The following is a 26289-nucleotide window of genomic DNA, read 5'->3' as shown; positions in this document are numbered from 1 at the left end:
TCTAACAAATGTATTTTGCTTTCTTTATTAGTAGGATTTTCCTTTGAATACAGTTTAGCTTGTTCCTGATCTTTGACCAGTTATCTTTAAAAGGTAAATATGTTTTGTCTTACTGTAGACTATTAGTCTACAGTAACTTTAATGTGAAGGAAGACAGGCTGGGTAGAATTTTACTTAAAAATTATTTCCACAGGAAATGTTCTGATTACATTTTTCATGAAATTGAGTCATTCAACAATTGGTTACTTACAGAGGCTACATTAACACACAGGTACTTTTTGTATTGCACATTTAAAGTGCTGTAGGTGCCTGGCCCACAGCTGTAAGAAGCAGGCTTCAAGTCCATCAAATGATATTTTTGCATCCCAAAATGGTGAGTGTTCTTTAAGGTGATCGTCTAATGCACAGGCTGGGGAAACTTGCAGGAAAATTACTCCTGTAAAAACTGTAGTACACTGAAACCAAATCTAAGAATAAAATCAGAAAATGGTGTCTCTTGAAGCCATTTAAAGTCCTAACTGCATGAAATGTGCTAAAGTCCATTCCAGAGAGCTGCAATCCAATTGCTGAAGTTACGGTTTTTGTTCTGGAGGATGTGTGTAGTCCCTTGGGCCTGCTGGTGATGGCGGACAAGGAGGAGCTGGTGGATAGTCTCTAGGTCCTGGTGGAGGCAAGTCTCTATTTGGAGGAGGAAGAGGGGGATAGTCCCTTAAGCCCTGTGGGGGTAGCCGTGGGCCAGGAGGCCCCCCAGGTCGAAAAGGAGGGGGGATACGGACATATCCTCTAGGATCAGGAGGTGGTAATGGGCCTGGAGGCAGGTCTCTCATTCCTAATGGTGGGCCAGGTAAGTAGTCTCTTGGAGGTGGTGGCAGAGGACCACGAACTGAAAGGAAAGAGGAGAGAGTGTGAACATTCCCCCACAGTAAAACAAGACTCCTCCAATTTTAGGGAAGTGACAGAAGTTCCCAATTTCAGACTGCTCACATCTGGCCCAAAGCATTTCAGATAAAGATATACAGAAAGAGGTGCCTAGCAGCCAAATGCTACATGAGGGAACTTTTGGCAGCTAGAGGTTTCTCTCCCCCCCCCCTTATGCTATTACTGCTGCTTTGAGATGTTCAACAGGCTCCCAAAGGAGCCATAGTTAATCTTGCTCAGCAAAGAGCTTGGAAAGTGATACAGCCACTCATTGTCTAAACAATTAACACCTAAGGCAGGTGCAGACTGCAAAACTGAAGTGCAGGCAATCAGGCTTAGGCTCTGGAACACCTCCCTCTTCTGTACATGTTTAGCTGCAGTACAGACATGCCGAAAAGGCATGTAAAGGAGCAACTCTTGCTGCTGCAATAAGATATGGAGGAACTGGAAAGAAAAGTTAAAAGCAAGCATAAGATAATTAATACCTAAGGGTAGAGGAAGGGGCCGAGACCCATAGTGCCCACGCAGTGGAGGTGGCAGTGCTCCAAATCGAATTGAAGGTGGTGGAGGTCCAGTCACAGGAGAGGTCATTATGGGTGTCCCAGGAAAAGATGGGGGACCTTTAGGACCCAGGTTAACCTGTTCAAGATGATGTTTGAAACTTTAAAAGAGGATTTGTGACAACAGGCAAATATGCTAACACCAGCTCAGAGTAGGTGCCAAAAGGTTAAAAAAAACCCACTTCTCAAACCCCCTCTCTTTGCAGAGCCTTGAATTTGCTGCCTTTTGAAAAATCCTGTTTAGGCTACTCATATATACATATTAAACATACCTTAGGGATAACTGCTCCTATGGTACACCGCAGTCATGACCAACCCCTACTCCCTGAGGCTACTTCAAAATGCCAATAATTCCATACAGTATTGCTGGATGTTAGTAAATAAATCTTAAGTCCTTCTGTATTACTAATTACCACAAGTACATTTCATGAATTAATCTTACAGGTTCTCTCCACCAACCAATGTTTGCATGCAGTCCTTGACAAAGCCAGCAGGGGTTTTGTCAAACTGCAATAATTAGATACATTTACTCTAAGTGAGGCATCAGCAGGAATAAAGAAACCTTGAAACACATAGCTACAGCCCATGGTTAGTTTTGCAGAGCATTCAGCAGTTTAACACACCATGCCCTTTATTCCTGTCCATCAAAGCAAAGAGTGAAACCAGCACCATGTCCAGCCTTCAAATACTCACTGCTGCTGCTTCAGAAGATGAAGATGGAACAGTAGATACACAGGGGGCTTCAGACTCTATGGGAGGGTTTTGCTTTTGGCAGTAAATGATGGTGAGGGGGACACAGACAAGATGCACAATTAAAGAGAGAAGTGGCAGGTACACTGGGTCACAAGAAATGCTGCCTGAAGTGTTCTGAGCAGAGGAAAACATTTTCAACTTACCACTCCGTCCATGGCTGTGGAAGGCGAAGAGGTTCTTGGCCCAATATTCACCAGGGCTGCTGCAGCAAGGCCAAGATCTATGAAAAGTAGAAGTTTCATAGCACTTGACTTTGCTTTTGGAAGAGGAACAGGGGCTTTCAAATTACCCTTTATCAGTCAAATAGCAAACAACCTGAAGGGATTGAAGGCTGCACCTCACCTGGGACAGATGATCTTCCAGACAACTCAGGTGGTCTCCTTGGAGCTGGAGGGCCATCTACCATAGCACCTTTTAAAAAACAAAACAAAAAAAAAAGAAAACCCATCTCAGGCATTGACTTGTTAATTCAGCTAGTTATTTCTATAACAGATCCATTTCTTCTGTACACCTCATGAATTGCATACAGGTTCAAGGGCACTAATTAGAGGTACAGAGACACAACTAAAGTCTGGGAACAATTTCCATTTGATGGAGACAATTTCCCAGCACTAGAAGGCTAGGAAATCCTTCAGTGGGGTTAGTTAGTTGACACTTCAGAACATCCGGTATAAGATTTCTTAGGCTACGTCTACACTGGCGTGATATTGCACAAGAACTCTTTAGCGCAAGAGTTCTTGCATTAAAGTAGTTGTGCAAGAGAGCGTCTACACTGGCAAGAAAACTCTCATGGCCATTTTAACCATAGGGCTTTCTTGCGCAAGAAATTCACGTTGCCTGTCTACACTGGCCTCTTGTGCAAGAACAGTTGCACAAGAGGGCTTATTGCTGAGTGGGAGCATCAGAGTTCTCGCGCAAGAAGCCCTGATTTCATACATTAAAACGTCAAGTTTACTTGCGCAAGAACATGCAGCCAGTGTAGACAGGCAGCAAGTTTTTGTGCAAGAACGTGCCAGTGTAGACACAGCCTAAGAGTTTTCACAACATGTAGCATTTTGGATGATTTGAGTAAGAAGTGACCTTTTTTCAACAAGTGAACAAAGCAAAGGTAAACTCGATACTTAATGTCCTGTGGACAGATGCAGTCCCCTTCAACTATTTTGTTGCATGTGAAAAACTCAGAGGTGTAGATGCATTTATGTATAAACATAACTGATAGACTCCCTAGCTGAAACCAAGTCGATTTAAAAAAGTCAAATGCTACCAGACCACTCTTTCCCATTGATCTCACTAGTATTGAGACTTTCAGACTTCAGTCTCTTTGAACAAAATTTCTATTTGGACTAACCCAGATATTCATTTTAGCTTCTGAAACTTATTAAAACTAAAATGAGCCTGTAAACTTGTACTGAATGAGTTCTCTGGCACTTTCTGGTTTGCCAGGAACATCCCAAATGCATTGTTCTGCAACACCATAGACACAATCAACCCTATCTATGTTTTCCATCGTGAAATTTTCTAATGTCAAGAACATGAGCCACACAATGCCTTTTGTGCTGAATGCCCTCTCAATGTATATCAGCCATGGGCAACCAAGACTAGCAAGTGGTCCTTTGTCTCAGTGGGCTGCCATGGTGGGCCACCTGCAGCCTGCACACCCTTCCTCTGTTCCTTTACCCATGCATCTTGCACACTGGAGCTCTGCACAGTTCCCACTCCTCATCCTCCCTCCCAGCACTTTTGGAGCACCGTGAATGGCCTGGTTTGCACTCCATCCCCACTTCTCCTTCTCCTCCTCCCACCCAGAGGTTGAACACTGAATCAACTGTTCAAGCTCTGGGAGGGAGGGAGGGAGGGAGGGAGGGAGGGGAGGAAGAGTAATGGGACAGAGTGTGAATCAGCAGATTCATGGAGCTCTGAAAGTGCTGGGAGGAGGTACAGGAAGTGTAGGGCTTCTGTGTCTGTGTGTGAGGCGCATGTGGGGGAGAGAGGAAGAGAACAAAGGCCACCAGTGGAATCCCAATGGGCCACTGATGTATATGCCAGTTTAATTCATGTTATATCTTGCAGGTCCTTGGTAACACTATCCAGAGACAGTAAGCACTAGAGAAGCAATATTTAGCATTTGAGTATTTCTCCAAAGAGATATACAAACCTTATTCCAGTTTCAACCTCTATGAAATAGGGACTGAGAGGCACAGAAGTCAATTGATTTGTTCAAGAAAACTGAGATTTGACCTAATCACTAATGTATTCATGGCTTTCTCCCATAAGTGTCTATAGATAGATAGGAAGTATTGTTCTTTACCAAATTCACTCCTTGAACCTTCCCTTCGCATGGCAGAGAGGGGCTGACCAGGAGCTTCCATCATCAGTGGAGGGGAAGGACCTCCTCCACTCACAGGTGATGGCCCAAAAGAGCCATCATGGCTCAGTGGACCTGTATGAAAGGGTGGAACAACGTTTCGTTAGTCCAGTACAGTTATTTCACTCTATTTAGAGCAAATGTACCAAGGACTTCAGAGTTGTTAGAAGGATAGGGGCAAGGAAGGAAGAAGCAGTATTCACCTCTCCGTGCTGGGACTTGACGATCAGGTCTGCCTGCAGTTGGTTTTACAATTAACGGTCTTTGAAGCATTGCAATTTTTTGGTTCACTTCTATTAATCTAAAAAATAAGCACAGGTTAAAATAGAATTATTCTGAACATACTTTGAGACATGTATCCTTAAGGCTTACTAATATCTTTCACCAAGAGGATATATTTAATAGTCATGTGAATTAAAAAAAAAAATGCATCACTGACTCTCAAATTAATTGTATGGCTGACCTGCTGGTAGAGTCTAGAAAGTATAAATTAGTTGGGGCAGGACAGCCTCTTCCTTTCATATGTGCCCAAACAGTGCTGAGCACACTCTGAGCAAAATAGAGAGCTTGTCACATGCTTACTTTTGTCTCAGGTTGGCAGCTTCTCTCTTCTCTTCAGCCAAAGCTCTCTCTGCAGAGCGGGCAATGAGCTGTTCAAGGAAAGAGCAAAATCTGTTTTGCCAACTGCATGAACTGCTCCACTCAGGAAGCTAAATGCAAATTAAATAAATCTAACATTTCAGACTATTTTGGAACTAGTTCAAGGGTCAGACAAAAAAAAAAACCATGCTCTTACCCAATTATCATGGGCCTTCTTTTCATGACCAGCGATCTTAGATTTAAGAAAACGGAAAAAAGGGTTTTAAGCCTAGTTTAATACATAAAAAGCCAACTATGACCAATGAGCAGGAATGTCTTTTACCTGGTTTTTATAAGATCTTTCTGTTTTTTTCAGTTCTTCCTCCATTTCCAGAATTCTTTGCCTGTAAAGTATGAAAGGTTAAAAAAATTCTCTCCAGTATCCAAAGTCTATGAAAGGTTAAAAAAATTCTCTCCAGTATCCAAAGTCAGAATACTGTGAACCTCCAGTAACTGGAATTACTTGTAAACTTTCACTTCCTCAACAGCCAGCACTGCTTTTTCATCTGCAGCAGACAATTTCTGCTCCTTCTCTTGACGCTCGTACTCCTCCTGGGTCAGCTTCCTGAATGGAAGACACAGAAAGTTACTTCACAATATTACACATCTAAGATCTTACAAATGAAAACATTGAAACCCAACTGGCTGACTCTTATGCCTTCTACCTACTAGAAGAAAGGAGACACTGGAAAACCCTGAATACAAAAGGAGAAAAATATTCAGGACCCAGAATATTCACAACTTCCTGAGCCAGACAAGCAAACCCAAATCTACATCCTGTGAACCCAAAACCTCAGAAGGTGGAGCTGACCAGAAGTGTGGGACTCGCAAAGGTCTATTAATGTTAGGCAGTTCAGCTCCACAGCTCCCACTGTCTCTGTTTCTAGGAGTTTTCCCTGTCTACAGCTGTGCAGGTCAATGTTCCATCTAATATTTTCCATCGATTGTGCAGATACAGAATAGTATTATGTGCACCAGTATCAAAGTAATGTGTGGATGTGTGCCACCAGTAGAAAAACAAACAAACAATTAAAAAATACACACACACTTTGAAAAGTTAGCATAGGAGTAACTATTCCAGCCAGGTCAGGTTAAGCATTTTAAAAGTTCACTACTTGAAGAATTAAAGTTAAGCGTAAGAAAGAAAAAATTATGAAAGACGTAGTCCAGTCTAGAAACTAAAATAACAGCACTTTGAAATAATAAAAGTTACAGAGAATAAATGTGCATTGAAGGAAGCACCAAGTAGTAATAATTTCGTCATCACACACGTGTGTTGGGAAGTGAGTATGTGAGAGATGTAGAAACAGTGTGTGTTGCTTGCTGCTGGGGCAGTCTGAGACATGTCCATGACTTTTACTAAAAATGACCATAAAAAAAATCTTTGCCTTACTTAGTCATATTTAGAGAGATTTTGTAGAGTGTGAGAGTTGTCCCCTGGCAGAGTTTCGATCAAATCAGTTTTTTTTAATCAAAGTATTAAATGCATAAGAAGATTATCCAGAGTTAACAGAAAATTCTTCTTTAAAAGTAAGTTTTGGAAATTATCTGAATTCTCATACTTCAGGGCACAAGACAACCTGGAACTACTGGGCGCTAGAAGGAAACTTTCCTTAAGGGCAAATTATCCCATAACTGCCTCCTACACCCTCCTCTGAAAGAATTGATTTTGGCCATTGTTGATAACAGGACACTAAAGTACATGGACCCTGGTCTTATCAGGTGAAGTCCTTTGGTACTATGTTCGGTTTGTGTTAATTAATTTTCCATCTCTTACTGGTTTTCTTCCATGTAAACAATAGTCTGTTCTAGAACTTTGTTGTTGTTAACTACATTTTCCTTTTAGCGGGAAGCATGGTTCAGAGTCTAGTTCATGTGTTCCTACCAAAGGAGGAGGTTTATACTTTAAAAATATTTCTACAACTTAAAAAAATTCCAAACACTAATAAATGGGGAATGAACAGGTAAGGGATCTAATTTCCCAATGCTGCTCCAAGGCATGTATACTCAAACTGCTGCACAGCTATACTGAAGCACTTTAGCAAAGACACTGCTACACTGACAGGAGAACTCCCACTGGTGTAGTTAATCTATCCCTGCAAGAGGTGGCAGCTAGGTCCATGGGAGAAGCCCTCTCATTGGCAAAGTGCTGTCTAGACCAGGAGTTCAGGTTGGAATTAACTGGGATTTTTCAAATCCCTGAATGATGCAAGTTATACTGATGTATCTTAGTGCAGACCTGGCCTAATCCTTCACCACTCACTTCTTACTCCACCTAACATTGCCTTCCCATGTTAACTTTCACAGAATCATACAACTGAAAGGAATCTTGAGAGGACATCAAGTCCGGTCCCCTGCTCTATCAAGATTATCCCTGACAGATGTCTGTCTCTCTCTCTCTCTCTCTCTAACCTGCTCTTAAAATTTTTTCCAAAGACGGAGATTCCACAACCTCCTGAGGCCATTTATTCCAGTACTTAACAACCCTGACAGTTAGGAAGTTTTTCCTAATGTCCATCCTAAACCTCTCTTGCTGCAATTTAAGCCCATTGCTTCTTGGCCTATCCTCAGAGCTTAAAGAGAATAATTTTTCTCCCTTCTCCTTGTAACACCCTTTTGGGTGAAAGCTGTTATGTCCTCAGTCTTTTCCATACTAAACAAATCCAGTTCTTTCATTCTTCCCTCATAGGCCAGGTTTTCTAGACCTTTTACCATTTTTGTTGCTCTTCTCTGGACCTTCTCCAATTTGTCCATATCTTTCCTGAAATGTAGCCCCCCAGAACTGGTAGCGGAAGAATTACTTCTTGTGTCTGGCTTACAACACTTTTGTTAATGCATCCCAGAATGATGTTTGCTCTCTTTTTTTTTTTTTTGGACAAGTGCCACACTGTTGACTCATGGTCCGCTATGACCCTAGATCCCGTTCGGCAGTACTCCTTCCTAGATAGTCATTTTCCATTTGGTATGCGTGCAACTGATTGTTCCTTCCAAAGTGGAGTACTTTGCATTTTTCTTATTGAATTTCATGCTATTTACCTCAGACCATATCTCCAGTTTGTCTACATAATTTTGAATTATCCTATCTTCCAAAGCACATGAATTCCCCCTAAAAATGCAAAAATAGACGCAAGAAGCAAAATGCAATGCTCAAAGATTATTGGAAACTGATCCAATTACTCAACATAAATATATTAGAAATGTATTTATTATTTTCTCTGCAAGATACTAAAAGGTACATCTCAGCAAGAACACCATCATAAATAAGAAGTTTGCAAGAAAAGCTGTTTGGAGCCAAGATAAGCCAGAAAGTTTTACTGAAAACTCCCCATGAACCCAAAAGCTTCTACTTTAGAAGCAGATTTGTGAAAATTTTCAGGAAAGTCAAGTTTCTGGGGAAACTGTGCAGGAGGTTGTCATATATAGGCTTGCAATCAGAAGATCACTTCAACTTTATCTAAGCAGTGATTATGGCACTACATGAGAGAATTTTGTATATTAAAATTTAACCAAGCAATTCGAAGTGAGGATAGAACAGAGAAGAAACATCAGATGACGCTCCTTATATATAGGTGGAACGAAAAACAAAGCTTACTTCTGAAGTGCCATCTCTTTCTGCTGATATAGCTCATTGAGAATCTCCACCTTCTGTTGCAGAGTTTTACATTCGTTTTCAAATCTAGCTTTAGCTGTCTGTAGCGCACAAGAATCATGTTCCAGCTTTTTTATTTGCTCTGTAGGAGACAAACACATGAAGCAGTGTCAAACTGCTACCAGCAGATATAAATAGGGCACTATCAAATTCATGGTTCATTTTGGTAAATTTCAGATACATCTAAAATTTCATGTTGTAACTTTGAGATCAGGAACTCCATAGAAGATTGTGATGGGAAATCTCTCCTCACTGCCACAATCCCCAGGCTATTATGGGGGATTGTAGGACTGCCATACTCACATTTGTGCTGCCTTCAGAGCCCAGCTGAAGGCAGTAAGGATGTAATACTGTAGTCAGTGAAATGATTAACTGATAAGTAAAAGCTTATCAATTAATGCTACCAACTACACACATCCTTCCTGCTGCTCTGCCAGTAAATTTTTTAGAGGGCTGGCCAGTAGCCTGCCTCCTGCTGGGTCCAGAGAACTACCCCCACTGCAGCTCTTCATGAAAAGTAATTTAGGAGCTGGTGGGCAGGCAGCCTGGCTCCTAAATTACTTTTCATGCAGAGTTGCAGTGGGAGTAGCTCCTGGGACCTGGTGTCAGCTGGGATCAAGCCAGGCTGCCTGCCCACCGCATCCTAAATTACTCTTAGTGCAGAGCCACGGTGGGGGTAGCTGCTAGCCCCAGCACAAGCCAGGACTGAGTGCCTGCAGTGCTAACCCCTAACGATTAATCGTGTAGTTGACAATTGTTTTGTCAGTTACACGATTAAAGAATTACATGTTTAACATCCCTAGACAGCAATAGCTATGGACTTTCCTACAGCTGGAGGAGGCTCCCAAAGGTGCCATCTCCCCAGTGTTGCTCAAAGTGCTATAAAACTGGGAGCTCCTAGCTGTTAGGCAGTACCAGTGGTGGATTAATGCATGGGCCTATGGGGTCCATACCCAGAGAACCTGGACAATTTGAAAATTGGGTGTTCCAGCCTAGGCATAAACTGCATAGTGGAACCTCAGAGTCACAGCAGGAGCTGTGGGGGATGAAGCCCAAGCCTGTGCAGAAGCCAGAAGGGGAGGCAGAAGCCTTGAGTCAGGGCAATCCAGAACCCAGGCAGGAGCTGCAAGGGGGGGGGGGGGGGGGAGAGCAGGGTCAAAGCCTCACATGGGGGCTGGTATAGCTATGGTGTGCGGCAGCCCCCAGGTAGGAGCTGAGAGGGAGTATGGGGGATGGACAGTAGCCTTGAGCCTGAGAAGGAATTGGGGAGGTGGGTGGGGGGCAGCTTTGAGCCTGGAAAGAGCTGCAGAGACTAGCAGTCCCCAGCCCAGGAGCTGTAGGGGATAGAAGCCCTGAACCCTTGCTGGAGCCTGATCAGTCCCCAACCTTGGCAAGAGTCACTGGGGGGGAGGGAAGAGTAGCAGCCCCCAGCCTAGTTGCCCCAAGCCCTGGCAGGAGCTTTAGGGATAGAAGCCCAGAGCTTAGCGCTGAGGCAGCACAGAAGTGAGGTTGGAACACCCTCATTTCTGCACTGCCAGGGGAGGTGCATCTGATCTCCCTCCAATAATAATTGTTCTGGGGAAGGACAAGTCCTGTCTCTCCAGAGCTTGGCTGATTTCGGAGAGATCAGATTTCACTGGGAACGGCTTATTTCATAGTACATAACATGTTCTTCACATCTGTGAAATTGGTAGATTCCTATTTATAAATCACACAAACAGCATTTCACACTAAGTGGCTCTTTTGTAGAACCCACCTTCAAGCTCATGCCTTGCTGCGATTTCATCACTCAGTTTGGATTGCAAGTGATCTCTATCTTCTTCCACTATAGATAATGTTGTTTTTACCTGTAAAAGAAGGAAAACAAGAATATTTCATAAACCTAGATAAGTCACACAACTTTTAATTCTCTTTGCTAACAAGTATCAGAGGGGTAGCCGTGTTAGTCTGAATATGCATAAACAACTAGAAGTCCTGTGGCACCTTAAAGACTAACAGATTTATTGGAGCATAAGCTTTCCTGGGCAAAGACCCATTCATGAATCTGACAAAGTGAGTCTTTGCCCACAAAAGCTTATGCTCCAATAAATCAGTTAAGGTGCCACAGGACTTCTTGTTGTTTGCTAAACATGATAATTAGATATACCCTTGAGACATCCATCATCTGTTTAATCTGATTCTTCATCTTCTCACTTCGGTTATCTAGAAAATAAAGTAAATTGTTTTACTTAATTTGTATTTTCCTAATATTCATTGTTCCAGGACCATCATTTGAGACATGTTTATTAGTCCTTAAAGGCATTTTACAGATCCAAAGAATCTTGAGATCTGACTTCTATTCCCCACACAACCCCTTTGGAAATCAGTGGGGCATCCAAATCCCCAATGCAGCTTTGAACAATTTCAGTCTAAATCTCTGAACTGAAGTTGCAACATCTCAGCTACCAAACAATTGGAAGATTAAACAGATTAAAGTAACTCATTTGGATTAACATCTTGATATTTAAAAAGAGGTCTACTATCTTGCAGCACTTGCATTAGAAATAATGCAGCAAAGCTGAGAATCTTTATTTCTGAAGGTTATTGCTACACTACATTTTAAAAATGTCCCTCATACAGGAAATTCTTCTTAAGTGATTAGTCCTATAATCAGTGACATTTTAGTCCTGGAATTAGAAGACAAGTCCTGGAATTAATGCTCAAAGCAGAACATAAAATAGATGCTCATAACTCATGGTCTATTACCTACACTTATTCTGTACCTCTCCCATGATATGATTTGTGAGTGCTCTCTCATCATCTAGGTATGTTTAACTACTGCATGCTCAAGCTACCTGTTATTTAAGAGCTCCATACCTGGCAGTTCGCCATTGGCCAGATCATCTCCTGTTTCCCATCCAATTCCTTCTTCATCCTTCTTGCCCTCAAAATCTGTATCAAATTGCTTTAGCTGCATAATGCAATTAGTCAAAACCTAATGAAGAAATCAAAGAAAAAACAGAGAAATCACTACTTTTACAGAGTTATTCAGTGATTTGACATATGGAATAATTAAGATGGCTGCTCTTTAGCAAGAACATACTTCAATTTCATTTTCCTTGTAAGCAAGTGCTTCTTCTATGTCTTTCTGAGACTTCTGATACAGTCTGATCTGTTCACTGAGCTCAGTGTGTCTTTCACTCCAGCCCTCTGCTTCTTGTAGCAGCTGAAAAAGCAAAAAGTCAACATGATTCTTGGCTTTTATTTTTTAGCACAAGATATGCAGAATGTATTGCCAACTTCAAACTGTTAACTAATCACTGGTGACTATGGAGACTGTGTGCTTAAATTAACTTCACATTTTACATGAGGACATATCATCCCCAGAATACTTGAAAATCTGGGTGCTAGAGAATTTTCTGCAACATGTATTGTTCAATAGCTCTATGAATTGTAATTCTTATTAATCATCTAAATATTTAACACTAGGGTCAAAGCGCTCACTTGCTTCTAAACATTAGAAATTAATTAAAAGTTACCAGCATCCCAGTCAGACCTCTAAAAACATGGTAATCAATCCAAAGAGGTGCAGAAAACAAATACACAAACAGAAGAAATAGCTTTTGCTATCAGTCTGTACAAGATGGGTCATGTTTCTGGACCAAAGAAAAGATGTAGCTTCGGAATGTCCTGCTGCATTCCAATATCTAACAAGAGCAATTCTTCACAATGCTTTATTCTGACCTAAGTGGCAACATTAGTGTCTGAAATACCAGTTCTGATCATACACTGATTATCACACCATAGGAAGGAATATGCTAAAATACCACAAAGTGCAGAAATATATGGCATATCAGTGTACAAATTCTTGAAAAGCAACAGTTTAAGATCTTTAGGTGCTGTGGAAACTAGGGATGTTAAATTTAGACTAACTGGTTAATTGAATAGTCAAAGAAATTTCAATCGAGTATTCGATTAGTTGATAAGGACGCCTCTGCCTTTGAAGTGTAGGAAAAGCACCAGTCGCCCACTGGCCCTATGCTCCCTGTGGCGTTTCAAAGCGGTAGTGCCACATGGAGCCCGGGGTCAGCTGGGGACGCAATTCCAGCTGATCCCAGGCTCCACATAGAACTGCCACTTTGAAACACCGCGTGCAGGCCAGGCCAGCTGCCCAGGCTGAATATTTCAAAGCGGCAGTGCCTCGTGGAGCCCAGGGTCTGTCCCCAGGCTTCACGTGGTACTGCTGCTTTGAAGCACCTCCTTCTCTTCCCCCCTCCCTTGCTGCCTCCTTCTGAAAGATGCAGTGTGTGTGTGGGGGAGGGAGTTACTAGTCTTTCGTATCCTTAGCAGAAACCTTAAAAATCCCCAAATCTAGTATTTGGCCTCAAGAATTCTGCAATTGCAGGAAAAATAGTTGTATGACAAATATTTTGAAACAAAATACTCAGTTTTACAACAGACCTTGTGCACAGTGTAAAATATAATAGAATTAAAGGAAGAAAAACAGGTGTTATCAAAAGGCTAATGAGCCTGAAATGCTTACTTGCTCCTTTCTCTTTTTGAGTCTAGCATTCTCTTCCTGTACATGACGGAGCTCAGACTTTACCTTTTCTTCACTTAGTTTAGCTTCATTGAGGGCTATCTGAACCTAAAAAGTGTCAACACATCATTTAAGAATTGTATATTGTCAACTGTAAAATAGAAAAAAAATGTATGTGAAAAGCAACCCCTTGACAAATCTAGCAGACTAAGATTTGCTATTATAATGATCTTGTGGTATAATCTAGACTCATGATGGAGTTGTTTCACTGCAAACCTGTGTGCCTCACAATCCTCTGAGGTTGTAGTTCCCAACCTGGGATACTTATAATTAAACAATAAGCATGCAGACCATACCTTAAAGTGATCCCAACATCCTGTTTACAGCCCAACACTGGCTTCTAGCAGACTTTTAAAAAAAAAAATTTAACCACCACCAGCAAGGTGACACCAACACACTAAATATCCCAAATTTTCCCAAAACCATTTGCTTTGTAATTTCTAGCCCCAAGTTTAGAGAAAATAATAAAGGTTGGTTTGTTTTTCTAAAGCAGGGTGGAAGGATGGGGAACCTTTTTTAGGTAATGGGCTGCTGACCCACAGAAAAATCAGTCAGAGACTGCACACAAGTGTGAAACAAAATAAAATGCCTCATTGACCTGACTCCCAACTGAGGAGAAAAGACCCTGTCCACATTCCCCTCACACACCAGACCCTATGTTCCCCATCTCTGCTCTAACGACACAAAGCCACCACATCTATTAATTGGGATAAATACATCCTTCCATATCAACACAGAACTGAACTGATTTATAGTCAGAATAAAACAGATTTACTAGCAAGATATATGTTAAGTGATGTAAAAGGAATAAAATTAGAAAGGGCTACAAGTAAAACAAAAAAGTGAACACATGCATCTATAGAATTCCATAGCTTAATCTTGCAAGGTACAATCCTTGCCTAAGCAAGTTTCTCACCTATACTTAGTTCCTAGAGAGGTCAACCCTATTATCCCCCACCCTGGATTGAAGGACTTATTTTTCTCAGCCTGCAAGAGTTGTGTTCCCTTGTGTCTGTCTAGTGATGGATGCTAAAGATGGCTCCATACTTTTAATGATATAAGTTCAATTACTCCATTTCAACAAGAAGAATCACCTTATGCATATAAATGGGCTGTCTACTGTTCTGTGTAAATTAAGCATGGTAGAAACAAAAGACAGATAAACAGCTGTCTCTCCTGACTAGTATGGAACCTGTTTCACGAGTATTTATAACATATCAAGTATCCACATTTCCTCATATAGTGTTAATGCAATTTCATAATGTTATCATCTATCATTAGCATCTAGAAAAGAACTCACTCTGTGTACTTTTATAATAGAGTTTCCAGGAGTAGCCGTGTTAGTCCATTTCAGAAAAAAACAAAAACCACACCATCATACACACATGAAGTCCAGCGGCACTTTAAAGATTAACAAATTGGTATTAGGGCAAAAGCTTTATGAGCTGTATCTCATGAAAGGTTGTTTGTCTAAAGTGACACTGGACTCTTTGGTTAGAATACAGTAATACTGTATACAATCACTTGATTCAATTCTCTATCTCTTGCAGCTGAACCCCCGTTTGTTTAAACCAATAAAACCTTTGAAATTGATTCTTCTGAGGGTTTCCCCTCAAAGTAAAGTTTATTCAAGCTGTGAAGAAGCTGACATGATAAAGGAAATTGTGCTCTCTTTCCCGTTTGTTAACTTGATAGCTATGTTTACTTCATATGTAAAAATAGACCTTCATTGTTACCTTACCTCAAAACTGGGATACAGAAGACACTCAGAAAATCAAATACCCATTTCTTTGTCTAAATTTGTTTTGTTTACTAGGTGTCCCTGATTGGTCTGGTTTAAAAACACACTTCAGTTATATTTCTAGTATATATCCATAACTCTTAATAACCACTATATAGTTATCACACCAGAATATTAATGATTAGCCAGTTATTAGATTTGAAAATGATATTTTGTACAAAGATTAAAACAATGTGTAAGGTGCGAACACAGGGACTCTGAAGGACACAATGTTAATACACAAAGCTAACTAGTACCAAAACCAGTCGCTGTGTGAGACTCTGAAGGAAGAGCTATAATGTGCTTACCTCTGAAAGCTCTACAGAATGCAGCGTGATAACTTCTTTGAGTTTTTCCAAAGACTTCTGCATTTCAAATATCTGCATAAGAAAGAATTAAGGGTGACTCCATTTTAGCTTCACAATTGAAATTTAATTTCAGTTACTATTAAATAATAGATTTTGGAGATGTGAACATAAATTAGATTTTCAGTGCCAGCCCTCAGACTAATTGAAGCACAATACATTGCCACACCAGGAGTAGGGGAATTAAAAGTACTGGTTTAGGAATAAGCTATAACCCTTGATTTCTTGGCTAGCAGCGTTTCTCCAGCCTCACGTGAAAGGTACAGTTTGCTGCTACCACTCAGCAACAACTTTTGACCAAATGAAAGAGTAACGCCAGAATTCGCTTCCAGGACACACACTAGCACTGCTCAAGTTAGATGGGCTAGTTGCCTGAATACATGCCCAATCTACTCCGGGGGTCAGTTCTCAGCTAGAGAGCTTATACCTTTTCCCCATGCCACAACATCAATGCTGCTGCTTTTAATATGCTAGCTTGACCAGATCTAGACACATCTGTGTAGGCAGGCTGGGAGACATGCTCCCAGCTGCAGTATAGACATATCCTTTCATGGTGATCCTTCTAATGCAAAAGACTTAGATAAAGGTAATCTTAGAAAACCTCATTTTAGTAACAAAACAGGTTCATAGGGAGATGGTGAAATTTCAGATCACCACTTTGGTTCCAGACTATATTCCAGTCGTCCTCCTATTAGGGATGTTAAATTTTGATTAATCAACTAATCGAGTAATTGATGACATTTCCATCCACTACTCGATTAGTTTTGTGGGGGGGAGAGGGGAGAGTCTATTCCGGTTGCACCTCTGCCTTTTAAGTATAGCAGGAGCAGCTCGTGGTTCTTACTAAATTTAAGACAGAGGCACAGCAGTTGGGACCCAGCACTTTAGTCCTTGCTTGCACCATTTTCCTTACTGTGCCTCTGCCTCCCCACGGAAACAGTGCTGGGGAGGAACAGTCTTTTAAGCTCCTGGCCACCCCCTTGCTGATACAGAGGCAGCAAGGGTGTGTGTGACTGGTCAACTAGTCACATCTCTAGAACCAATATTGCCAGTAAATTCCAGAGCGCAATCTCTCCCCTTGGATTTCAGTATATCTGCTTTTTGTTGAGACAAGGAAATGCAGAATCATGTGAATAAAAGGCTGGCCAAAACTCTACTTCAATCTGAGTTTGGGGAGGGTTTAACCTCCTTACTTTTTCTGGACTAGTTCACTCAGCCTTCCTCACCTCAACATTCAAGCATACTAACACTCCCCCCCCCCCCCCCCCCCCCAGCTAAACTCCTTTAGGGCACGACCTGCGATTACTCAGGTCTTACTTTGTCCTCTTTCTTCACATTCTGCTGTCTCTCTGTTTGTAGCATTGTGTGCAGGTTTCTCACTCTGTCATCTAGGAGATGGTTTGTTTCTTCAAGACCCTTGATAACATCCTGTAACAGAAACAATTCCCAAACAACTAAAGCATCATATTTGTATATTTTCATGCATGTCATAGAGTGCATGAGCTATTCCTTACTTTAAGTCCTGCAGCTTCATTGGAAAGACTAGTGTTCTGTTTCTGGGCCACTTTCACAGATTCTTTGGCTTCGTTAATCTAGATGCGCAGAAACATAAGCTTAATAACACAGAAGGTACAATCAACAAATAATACAATAAATTTATTTTGCATGTTATTTGCAAACTGTATCCCAGATGCCAAACAGAGAAACATGACAGAAGACAATATGCCATGTAGGCTACCGAGATAATGCTAAGACATGAGCAGTGAATTCACTGTACAGTAAATCAACAACAGAAGACATGAAGTAAGCAATACCTACCTTTTGATCATATTCTGACATCCTCTCTAAAATTTTTGTTTTTTCTTGTAGGAGATTTTTAATTTTTTCAGCAAGTTGCTTTTCAGTCACTAAGAGGAAAAGAATATAGCTAAAACTCAAAACTGTTATTACCACTGTGTCAACTGTTTTCAACTGAGGAGGAATATATCACAAAGCAGGGGCTTGTACATGCCACAGTTCCATAGCACTCACTACCTGCACAATTGTGCTGTAGAACTTAAACTTTTTACATAAAAAGGTTGGAAAGCAATAAGAAACAGAGTTAAGCTTTTCTGTGTCATGGGGAAACTTCAGCAAATGCAGAACTGGAGTGCCTGGATCTTGTACATGTTTGCTCAGAGAGCAAAGCAAGCATGATCAGAAGAGGATGTATACTGGTTATGCCCTGACAGTGCACATTCTCTAGCTTACATAGATGTTGTGGGAAGGGGGTGCAGATCTGTCCTGAGACTCAGGGAACTGTAAGTGACTCCCTTATGGCTGCCCCTCTACTGCATCAAAACTAAAACAGATCTACATAAAATCTGTGCAGCAGATAATCTAGGCCAAGGGTTCTACCTCCTGTACTAGTGGAGGAAACACTGAAAACATGAACAAATAGATCATAAACTGGTAAGTGGTGCTGATGAGTTTGATGGAACTGTGTTTTGTCCTTACAGGGTGGACTGCTGATGAAGCAGTAGCCTTGAAAGGTGTGAATTTGCTCCTCCATCTAAATGGCTTGCTAAGTTGTCCTCTTTAGGTTTCAGCGTTAAGTGTCAATATTATTTTAATTTTAATAATTTTGTCACAAACATCTATCTAGTCTACCTGTGTCTAACACACTAGTCACATGTGGCTTTTTGGCCGGCTGAGTATGGCTAGTTGGCTTGAACAATGTGGCTATTTGTCCAGTTGAGCATGACTAGTTCACTATAGCAGTATAGCCACTGTAGTGGCTGGCTACTGCTTCAGAACTGGCTGGACACTATGGCAGTAGGCTTATCCAAGCCCCAAACCACCTCTCACATCTCCCTAGGTGTCATAAGTACAATTCTCCCATTTTCAGATTTCCAAATCTCCAGCTTCCTCCATGACAACTTCTGCAAGGAAGTTATGTATTCTTCCCCCCGAAGTAAGGGACACCAATTATTGCTCATGTAACCCATAAACCGCAGTGCAACTACTGTCCCTCTCCTCCCCACTACACAGAGTTTTGACATCTAACCTCCACCCTACTGAGGATGGCATCTGAAGTGTTGCTAGTGACTGCTGCCTGTATCCTTAACTTAGAGGCGAGATCTGTAAGGGATCAGAAACCTTACAATCTAATGTTTCTTATTCCAGGCAGCCAATCCATGAAGCATCTTGATATTAAAAGACAAGTACTGCCACAGCACAACACATGCAGCTCATGCTGGCTTCCCCTAGCATATACTAATCTTAAATATGTATTTCCTTGAAAAGGACAAGATGACTAATACTTAGCTCTCATAACACGTGTTGAAAGTGTTTCAACAACAGCAAGAACATTGAAAAGAATAAAAAATCCTACCTTGATAAATTCTACTCTTTACCTGCAGGAGAAAAGAACAAAGGGAACTGGTCACAAAAATAATTATTTAAAGGCTTCTATGAATCCCTCCCCAAAGGGAGGAAAAAAGCCATGAGAGGGAGGTAGTAGTAAGCTTTAAGTATATGTGGTCTGAATTAGTATATGGCAAGATCTACATATATATCATTGCCAATCAAAGTGAACAAACAAACTTCACTCCTTCTAGACCCATGGTGTCCAACATGCTAGCTACTAGCCACATGTGGCTATTTAGCCAGTCAGGTGTGGCTAGTTTGCTACAGCAGTAGCCTACGATAGCAGCTACTGCTTCAGAACTAGTTGAACACCACAGTTGTAGGCTAATGCCCTATTTCAGAGTTGGATAAAGGACTGTTTATTCAACTACTAGGAAGGCACAAGTTAACCAACTGTACATCAAATGATCATTTTGAATTTGCAGATGTTAGAGGGGACACACAAACGTAGCTTGAATCTAATTAAAAACTACATTTGTATGGAAATTACTATTTTCCAAGGAAATATTATTGAAAACAAAAACAGACATAAAACTCTTATAATCATAGAACTGGAAGAGACCTCAGAAGGTCATCAAGTCCAGCCCCCTGCTCTAGGCAGGACCAATTCCAATTCCTCTTCTCCTTTTGCCCTTATAAATTTACTGTGTGAGAGCTCCAGAATAAGTGTATCAAGCAACAAAACTAGAGTGATGAAAAATTAATGCTATCCCAAAACATGTAGTTTTCCATATTATTCTATTTTACACAGTAAGAGGTGTTGCCAAATACGTAGCATTTTCAACTGCTTATTCTCATTTAAAGAATGGAAATCAAATAGTTGCTTTAACATCTAACTTTAAATACTAATTCCAAAATGGACGGCACTGGAAAAGTAAGTACATTTGAAGGCTGGTGAGGGATACATACATTGCCCAGGGATTTGTTTGTGAAGAAGGGAAATGTGAAACATTCTGTGTGGGGTGGCCAACAGATGGGCATAGGGAGGGGTTCTGAAGCTGCAATGAAGACCAGATCTGCTTCCAAGGGACTGGGAATGGTCAGCTTAAAGGTCAAATGCTTGTTATATATAGTTCATTGGGGACTGAATCAGGCACAATTTACGCAGTCAATTTTACTCTTGCTCCGTATTCTAAGGTTTCCATAACAACTCTCTGTGATCTTGGAACTATACATTGACAGTTATTGAAATGTTCACTATGATAGTTTGAGAGACTCACTCCACAACATAAAGAATATTGGTTTCAGTTTTAAAAGAAACTATTAAAACACTAAATTAATGTTAATGATCTAGAAAAGAAAAGGACTTTAAGACTTGCAGTATTACAAAGATTTAGTCACAAAAGGGTCCACGTCACAAAAGACTAAACATCAGTATGCTCATAAACTTGAAATGTACTCACTGAAAGACAAGTTCTCCAGAACAGTATACCAAGAGTAGCAATTCCCACCAAGGCTGTGAAAATGATGGGCTCCCATGGAAGTCCATGGAAGTCAGGCCCTGGCCGAATGTCCTCAGGCAGCGTGGCAACCAACTAGAACAACAGGGTTGATAAGCATGATGAATGCACAGGAAGAGCAAAAGGAGGAAAACTCAGTCTTCTACCCATAAAACCAAAGAGGACTATTCAAAACCTTCTAGGACACTCCTGTCTCATATGGCTTGTGAAAAGCTCAATGCTAGAACATGCTAAGTAAATGTAATTAGCCTGAAAAAGTGTCTGTGGAGCCATGAAGCAGCTGGATTATTGTGTTTTGCTTGCATTTTTATTTCCAATCTGACCACATTTCTACTTGGAAAAAAAAATGCTATGGAGAAAAACCTAGAACTGATGGTCATCTATACAGTTTAGTCATCAAATACTGCCTAAAAGCCACTAACTTTTTTTAAAAACAAGGGCAAGTTAATCACACACGTTTATAGTTGTAGATAACTAATCAGCTCTCACAGTCATTCCCTTTTACCATTTCCTTTCATTAGCACCAATATAATGAAATTTAAAAATAATCTGAACACTTTCTCATTCCCCTAATTTCATCCCTGCCAAATGGTTTCTGCCCATCCCTCAGATAACAGATTAAAATAAGTCCATTTTATTTTAAAATAGTTAGCCACCCAACTAAGACATGCAACCTCTCATAACCTTTCAAAAACAATGTTAAAAGCCCCAGATCCAACTCATCTGGGGAATCTGTTTTGTACAGTCAAAAAGACTGTTCAAACAATTAACTTATATGCAAAAAAATCATAACAGCCTTACAAGCCTATCCAAAAAACAACACGCCCCACAATAGTCCATCTTACATTACTGTGATAAAACTTCTACAAATGTTCCTACTTTGTTTCTCATACCTGCAAGTTTTAGGGAAAAGCAATTTGTGAAATTTCTAGAAGCGAATGGCAGTCACCTACCGAAAGCTTAGATCCAGGAGGCATTGCAAAGCACAGTAAAACGGACCAAAGAGAATGAATTCCCTGGCTGGGAAATTACTGAATATTAAAGTGGGGAAAAGATTCTCTTGCTCCCCCAACACAGCCAAGATCTAGTTCCCAATCCCCCGGTGACAAGTGACACATCACCCCCGCGGGAGGGGGACCCAGCCCCGCTGCTCGCCGGCGCCCCAGGCAAGGCTTCTGCACTGGCCCGCTGGCCCCGCGCTGCTCTGACGGGAAGCGGGCGGCGGGTGCTGCACGGGCTGCGGCCCAAGCTCACAGCGCTCGCTACCCTAGCGCGGCGGCTGCGCGAGGGCTGGGGGGAGAGGGAGGAGCAAAGCCGCGAGCTCCGGGCGCGTTCAGGGCGACTCAGGCGAGCCGCCCGGGCCGGGGAGGGCCGAGGGCTGCGACCCGGAGCGCCCCCCCCCCCCGGCGCCCCGCTCCCACCTGCAGCAGCCGGCCCATGAGGGCGGCGTATCCGCGGGAGAGGGGCCCCAGCAGCAGCGCGGCGGGGCCCGTGGCGGTTGCCCCGGAGGGGGCCGTCGGCTCCATGGGCAAGGGACCGGCGGTCGGCGGCGCTGAGCGAACTTCGCCTCCTTCGCTCGCCCACAATCACACGTCACCTCTCGGTGACCCCGGCGCCGGCCCGTGCGTCATCACCCGGCGCCAGCAGGGGGAGGCGCGGGAACCAGGAAGTGGGGCGGCTACTCCTCCCTCCAGCAGAGCGAGCGCGACCCCTAGTGCTGCGTGCGCAGCCCGCCAGTGGGCGCTCCGAGTCCTGAGCTGCTGGGCCTTGGCCCGTCCGCGCTACGCACGCGCGTTCTGCAGCAGCAGCCCCGCCTGCACTCGGCTGGCACCGACCGCGCCGGGGCACTTTATACCGGCTTCGCCCCCCCGCGTCCCGCTTGTGTGCGGGCATGTGCCTGTGGCCGCCCGACGCAGTGCAGAGCTAAATGGGGACAGGCCGTTCTGAACCCCAGCGGTGAGAGTGCCTGGCGTAGCTAAACCTATTGGAACGCAAGTGGTGCCGCTTCTCCGCTCTCAGCGCCCACAGAGCACATGTAATGGCATGTCTTCCTGCAATACACTCTCCCCTTATAAACAACTTTCCGTTGGGATGGGGTCATTTGATGGGGTTTTCTGAAGTCAACCTAGAGTCCCCCTACTCCTACACAACTTCGTTTTAAAGATGCCAACTGTGAAAGCTCAATTTAAACCAACATAAAATTAAATATTTTTTAAAAGTACATGGTATACTGTACTTACAATATCTGTGAATGGTCGCATGTTTTCTTTCGCTACAACCACTGCATCATTCAGAGTTGCAAGGACATGAGGTGCAGCAGGACCAGCTTCTAAGTGAGGATTTTCAGTCTTTGCAGCATCATCTGCAGTAGTAACTACAATACCTTAATTAAAAGAAGGAAAATATTAATTTCAGAAATGTTTTAAGTAAACAGAGAACACCTTTGTATTTATTTCTAGGCCCTTTCTACCATATAGAAATCTAAAGTGTTCACATGGCTGTGAGACTAATGACTGGACCTCAGAAGTATGTGCCTCACAGACTTCTGATATAACCATACCTCACCATAGAATAGTTGCTTTGACAAGAGATGCACATGCTAATTTCTAGTTCACCATTACTTATAACAAGGGCCCGCCGAACCGTGGCAAGCCCTACTCGCCAGCCACACTGTCCAGTGATCTGCGCATGCGCAGATCACCCAAACCCAGCTCTTCCAGGCTGCAATCTCGAGTAGATTGCATTATTTGTTGAGTCCTGCTTATAACTATATATTTTGTTTTTATTTTGCACAAACAAATCCACAATCATACTTTGCGATTGCCTACAGATATCAAATTTTGCATAAACAATCCTGCCATTTAAATTAGCTGAATGCGCTATTTTTTACTCTGGAATATGCTATGAGAGTTTTAAATACTTATTTTTGTTTTTCATCTGAAAAAAGTCATGACTATGATGATGATTAGAGTTCATAAATATTTGCTAACAAAATTAAAATTGAATCACCTATTCAATTATCAGTGCAAAGAAAATGTTTACTGTTAAAAATCACAAAATAATTCAAATTATTTAGAGAGAGTAATAGAAGCTTTACGAGTTTCTGATTCAAATGTACTATGTATGTTAATTATTCAATAAAATGAATGTTTGAAGTTGAAATCCTACAAATTTAAAACTGTTTTTACTTCCCTTTTGGAAGCACATTAATAAATAATTCTATTACATATATTTAATGTCTTGAACTTTCCTATAAGTGTAAGCTACGCAATATGACTTTTCCGGATCAACGCGGGCCTCACCTGCTAGTTACCTATAAGTCTATTAAAAGCACTTGAAAGTGATGTTTGGCCACCCCTGATCTAAAGCGGGCCTATGATGCATATATACTCACATAATTTAGCTTTATTTCAGCCAAAATCTAGGCTGATTTTTTGGAAGTCAGATTGGAAAAAGAGGATGATAGAAATTAAATTCTGCAGAAGCTGATTGGCAGAGCTACAGAATCCATAACTCCACGTGCTCCCACAGGTGGCTCATTTCTTGCCTGTCCAAGGGTTGGTTATCTCAGGTAGGTTTTGCTGCCAGTCCTATTGGTTTCTGTACTGTTAATATTCATTTCTAATCTTACAAGACAGTAAATGATTTTTAATTTAATTTCACATGGAAGAGCATTGAGGAGGAATCTGTACTAAATTATTTTAGTAAATGGTGAGATTTCTCTTGTTTTGTAGGTGAAGCTGGATTCTGAGGGATTTAGTGTTCTTAGAACGGGGGTGGGCGATAAGTTTTGTAGGGGGAGGACACAGCACAAATTTTGGCAGTGGCTGCAGGCCACCCCTGAAGGGGCAGGGCCTTGGGTGGAAAGGGGCTGTTCCCTCTAGGTGTGGCCAGCCCTTGGCAGAGGGAGGAGAGTTCCCGTGCTCAGCCAGTGTGACTCAGTCCTAACAAGGACTCACTTTTAGGGATAAAAGGACAGCTCCACGCCCATTCTATCCTTAGTCTCTCCACTTAGACTGCACAAAAAAGGCTTGGGGATGTGGACATTTTGTCCACTGGGAACTGAATTGTTGCCACCACAATTCACATATGCCAAACGGTCATTAGATGATCCTATGAGCCAGGGATAACTTCAGAAAAAGGTGCCATTCCCTATAGTGAAAACTTTATTGCATGCCAAACTGGGTAGATTTTTATAACGCTATATATTAAAAAAAAAAAAAAAAATCCACCAAAAACCAACAGCCACCAATCCTCTGAGCCATATTGTTTCACTGGCTCTTTTTTGTTAGCTTCATAGACAGTGTGTTGATTTATCATAGAAATTTATACCAGGTGCCTGGAGAATAATGGGACGGTCCCCAGCAGACCACAGGCACCGGGACTGAAGCGGCAGCAGCAGCGGGTTCCCGCGCTTCTGAGGCTTTGCCAGAGCACCGGGACCCCAGCAGACCACAGGCACCGGGACTGAAGCAGCAGAGCAAAGCCTCAGAGGCGCGGCACCCCGCTGCCGCTGCGGCTCTGCTCCCCGTGTCCCTGGTCTGCTGGGTGGGGGGGGGGGGGGGGGGCGCAGCTAGTGTGCCCCCCCCCCCCCAGCAGACCAGGCTTTTGTTTTGGACCCTGGGGCAGAGCAGCTGGGGCGCTGCCGATTGGTCCTGCAGCGCCGCTCTGGGCACTACTGGACCAACCCGGCAGCACCCCAGCTGCTCTGCCCCAGGTCCTGATTCAGCCACTGCTGGTCAGTTTCAGCAGCGGCTGAATCAGGACGCCTCGGGCAGAGCAGATGGGGTGCTGCTGGGTTGGTCCAGTAGCACCGAGGAGCGGCGCTACTGGAGCAACCCAGCAGCACCCCAGCTGCTCTGCCCCAGGCATCCCCAAGTCAGCTTCTGCTGAAACTGACCAGCGCTGACTACAGGAAGCCCAAGGCAGAGTTGCTCTGCCCCGGGCTTCCTGGAATCAGCTGCTGATCAGTTTCAGCAGCAGCTGACTTGGGGACGCCTGGGGTTCTTAAGTTGATTCTGTATGTAAGTCAGAACTGGTGGTCAGTTTCAGCAGCCGCTGAATCTGGACGCCAGTTCCGACTTACATACAGATTCAACTTAAGAACAAACCTACAGTCCCTATCTTGTACGTAACCCGGGGACTGCCTGTATATCATATTAATGTCTCTTCAACCATATTCTGTTAAAAAAAATTAAAAAATCAAGACAATTACCTGCAGCAAAATCTTCCCTGTCATTTTGAACTGGTCCATGGGACATATCCACCAGTGGCAATCTCTTCTCAGTATCAAGGATTTCTTGGATTTCCTTTTTATCCAAAAGCTTCAACTCTTCCAAAAGATTTGTATCTAGCTCAGGCTCCCTCAGTTTAAGAGCCTCTCCCTCCTCCTCCTCGTCTTCAGTATGCTGAATTGGCCTCTCATCATCATCTTGTGGGAACTTCTGATCAATTTCTTCAGCTGAACTTGGGCTTCCCAGAGGATGACTGTCATATTCAGTTTCTTTTACTGTATCTATAGTAGAGAGAAAACCATTGATGTGGCAATGAGTTGGCTTGTCTTCCTCACTGGCAGCTGTATTCAATGAAAGAGACTGGAAGGTTGTGACTGACAAAGACTTACTGATATCTTCCACTAAATGTATTTTCCAGATATGCTGGGACATAAAAAATGATCTTTAGGCAAATATCAGTGACACCCAATTAAATATTTGCCTTGAAAATATGCAAGGTAAAAACATTGACCAGATGGAAGAATTTTGTTTCACTGTATCAGAAAAGAAACATCTAACTATTTACTTCTGTTAACAGAC

The 26289-nt window shown here is 42.4% G+C and overlaps 1 protein-coding gene across 5 annotated transcripts in view; it reads right to left on the bottom strand.

The window, feature by feature from the left end:
* Positions 1-26289, bottom strand: part of MIA3 (MIA SH3 domain ER export factor 3) — a 48931-nt gene continuing 22642 nt past the window's right edge. For 3 of the 5 annotated variants that reach the window (XM_075925238.1, XM_075925237.1, XM_075925234.1), the window contains exons 5-29: positions 25692-26051; positions 22717-22859; positions 20420-20551; positions 18982-19003; positions 17427-17515; positions 17123-17200; positions 16926-17036; positions 15552-15623; positions 13407-13511; positions 11967-12089; positions 11741-11858; positions 11031-11086; positions 10641-10731; positions 8828-8966; positions 5699-5800; positions 5519-5579; positions 5393-5428; positions 5179-5246; positions 4800-4897; positions 4540-4671; positions 2574-2642; positions 2375-2451; positions 2172-2243; positions 1404-1557; positions 1-883 (exon numbers count right to left, since the gene is read on the bottom strand). In XM_075925238.1, coding sequence (XP_075781353.1) covers positions 573-883; positions 1404-1557; positions 2172-2243; positions 2375-2451; positions 2574-2642; positions 4540-4671; positions 4800-4897; positions 5179-5246; positions 5393-5428; positions 5519-5579; positions 5699-5800; positions 8828-8966; positions 10641-10731; positions 11031-11086; positions 11741-11858; positions 11967-12089; positions 13407-13511; positions 15552-15623; positions 16926-17036; positions 17123-17200; positions 17427-17515; positions 18982-19003; positions 20420-20551; positions 22717-22859; positions 25692-26051 — 2819 coding nt within the window. In that variant the 3' untranslated portion in view covers positions 1-572. The remainder of the gene's footprint in view (positions 884-1403; positions 1558-2171; positions 2244-2374; positions 2452-2573; positions 2643-4539; positions 4672-4799; positions 4898-5178; positions 5247-5392; positions 5429-5518; positions 5580-5698; positions 5801-8827; positions 8967-10640; positions 10732-11030; positions 11087-11740; positions 11859-11966; positions 12090-13406; positions 13512-15551; positions 15624-16925; positions 17037-17122; positions 17201-17426; positions 17516-18981; positions 19004-20419; positions 20552-22716; positions 22860-25691; positions 26052-26289) is intronic. The other 2 variants (XM_075925235.1, XM_075925236.1) reach the window with 2 other exon arrangements.

The sequence above is a fragment of the Pelodiscus sinensis genome, chromosome 3, assembly GCF_049634645.1.
Source record: "Pelodiscus sinensis isolate JC-2024 chromosome 3, ASM4963464v1, whole genome shotgun sequence".
Classification (NCBI taxonomy): Eukaryota; Metazoa; Chordata; order Testudines; family Trionychidae; genus Pelodiscus; species Pelodiscus sinensis.
The sequence above is the reverse complement of the archived record's forward strand: the minus strand, read 5'-3'. Positions and strand labels throughout refer to the sequence as shown.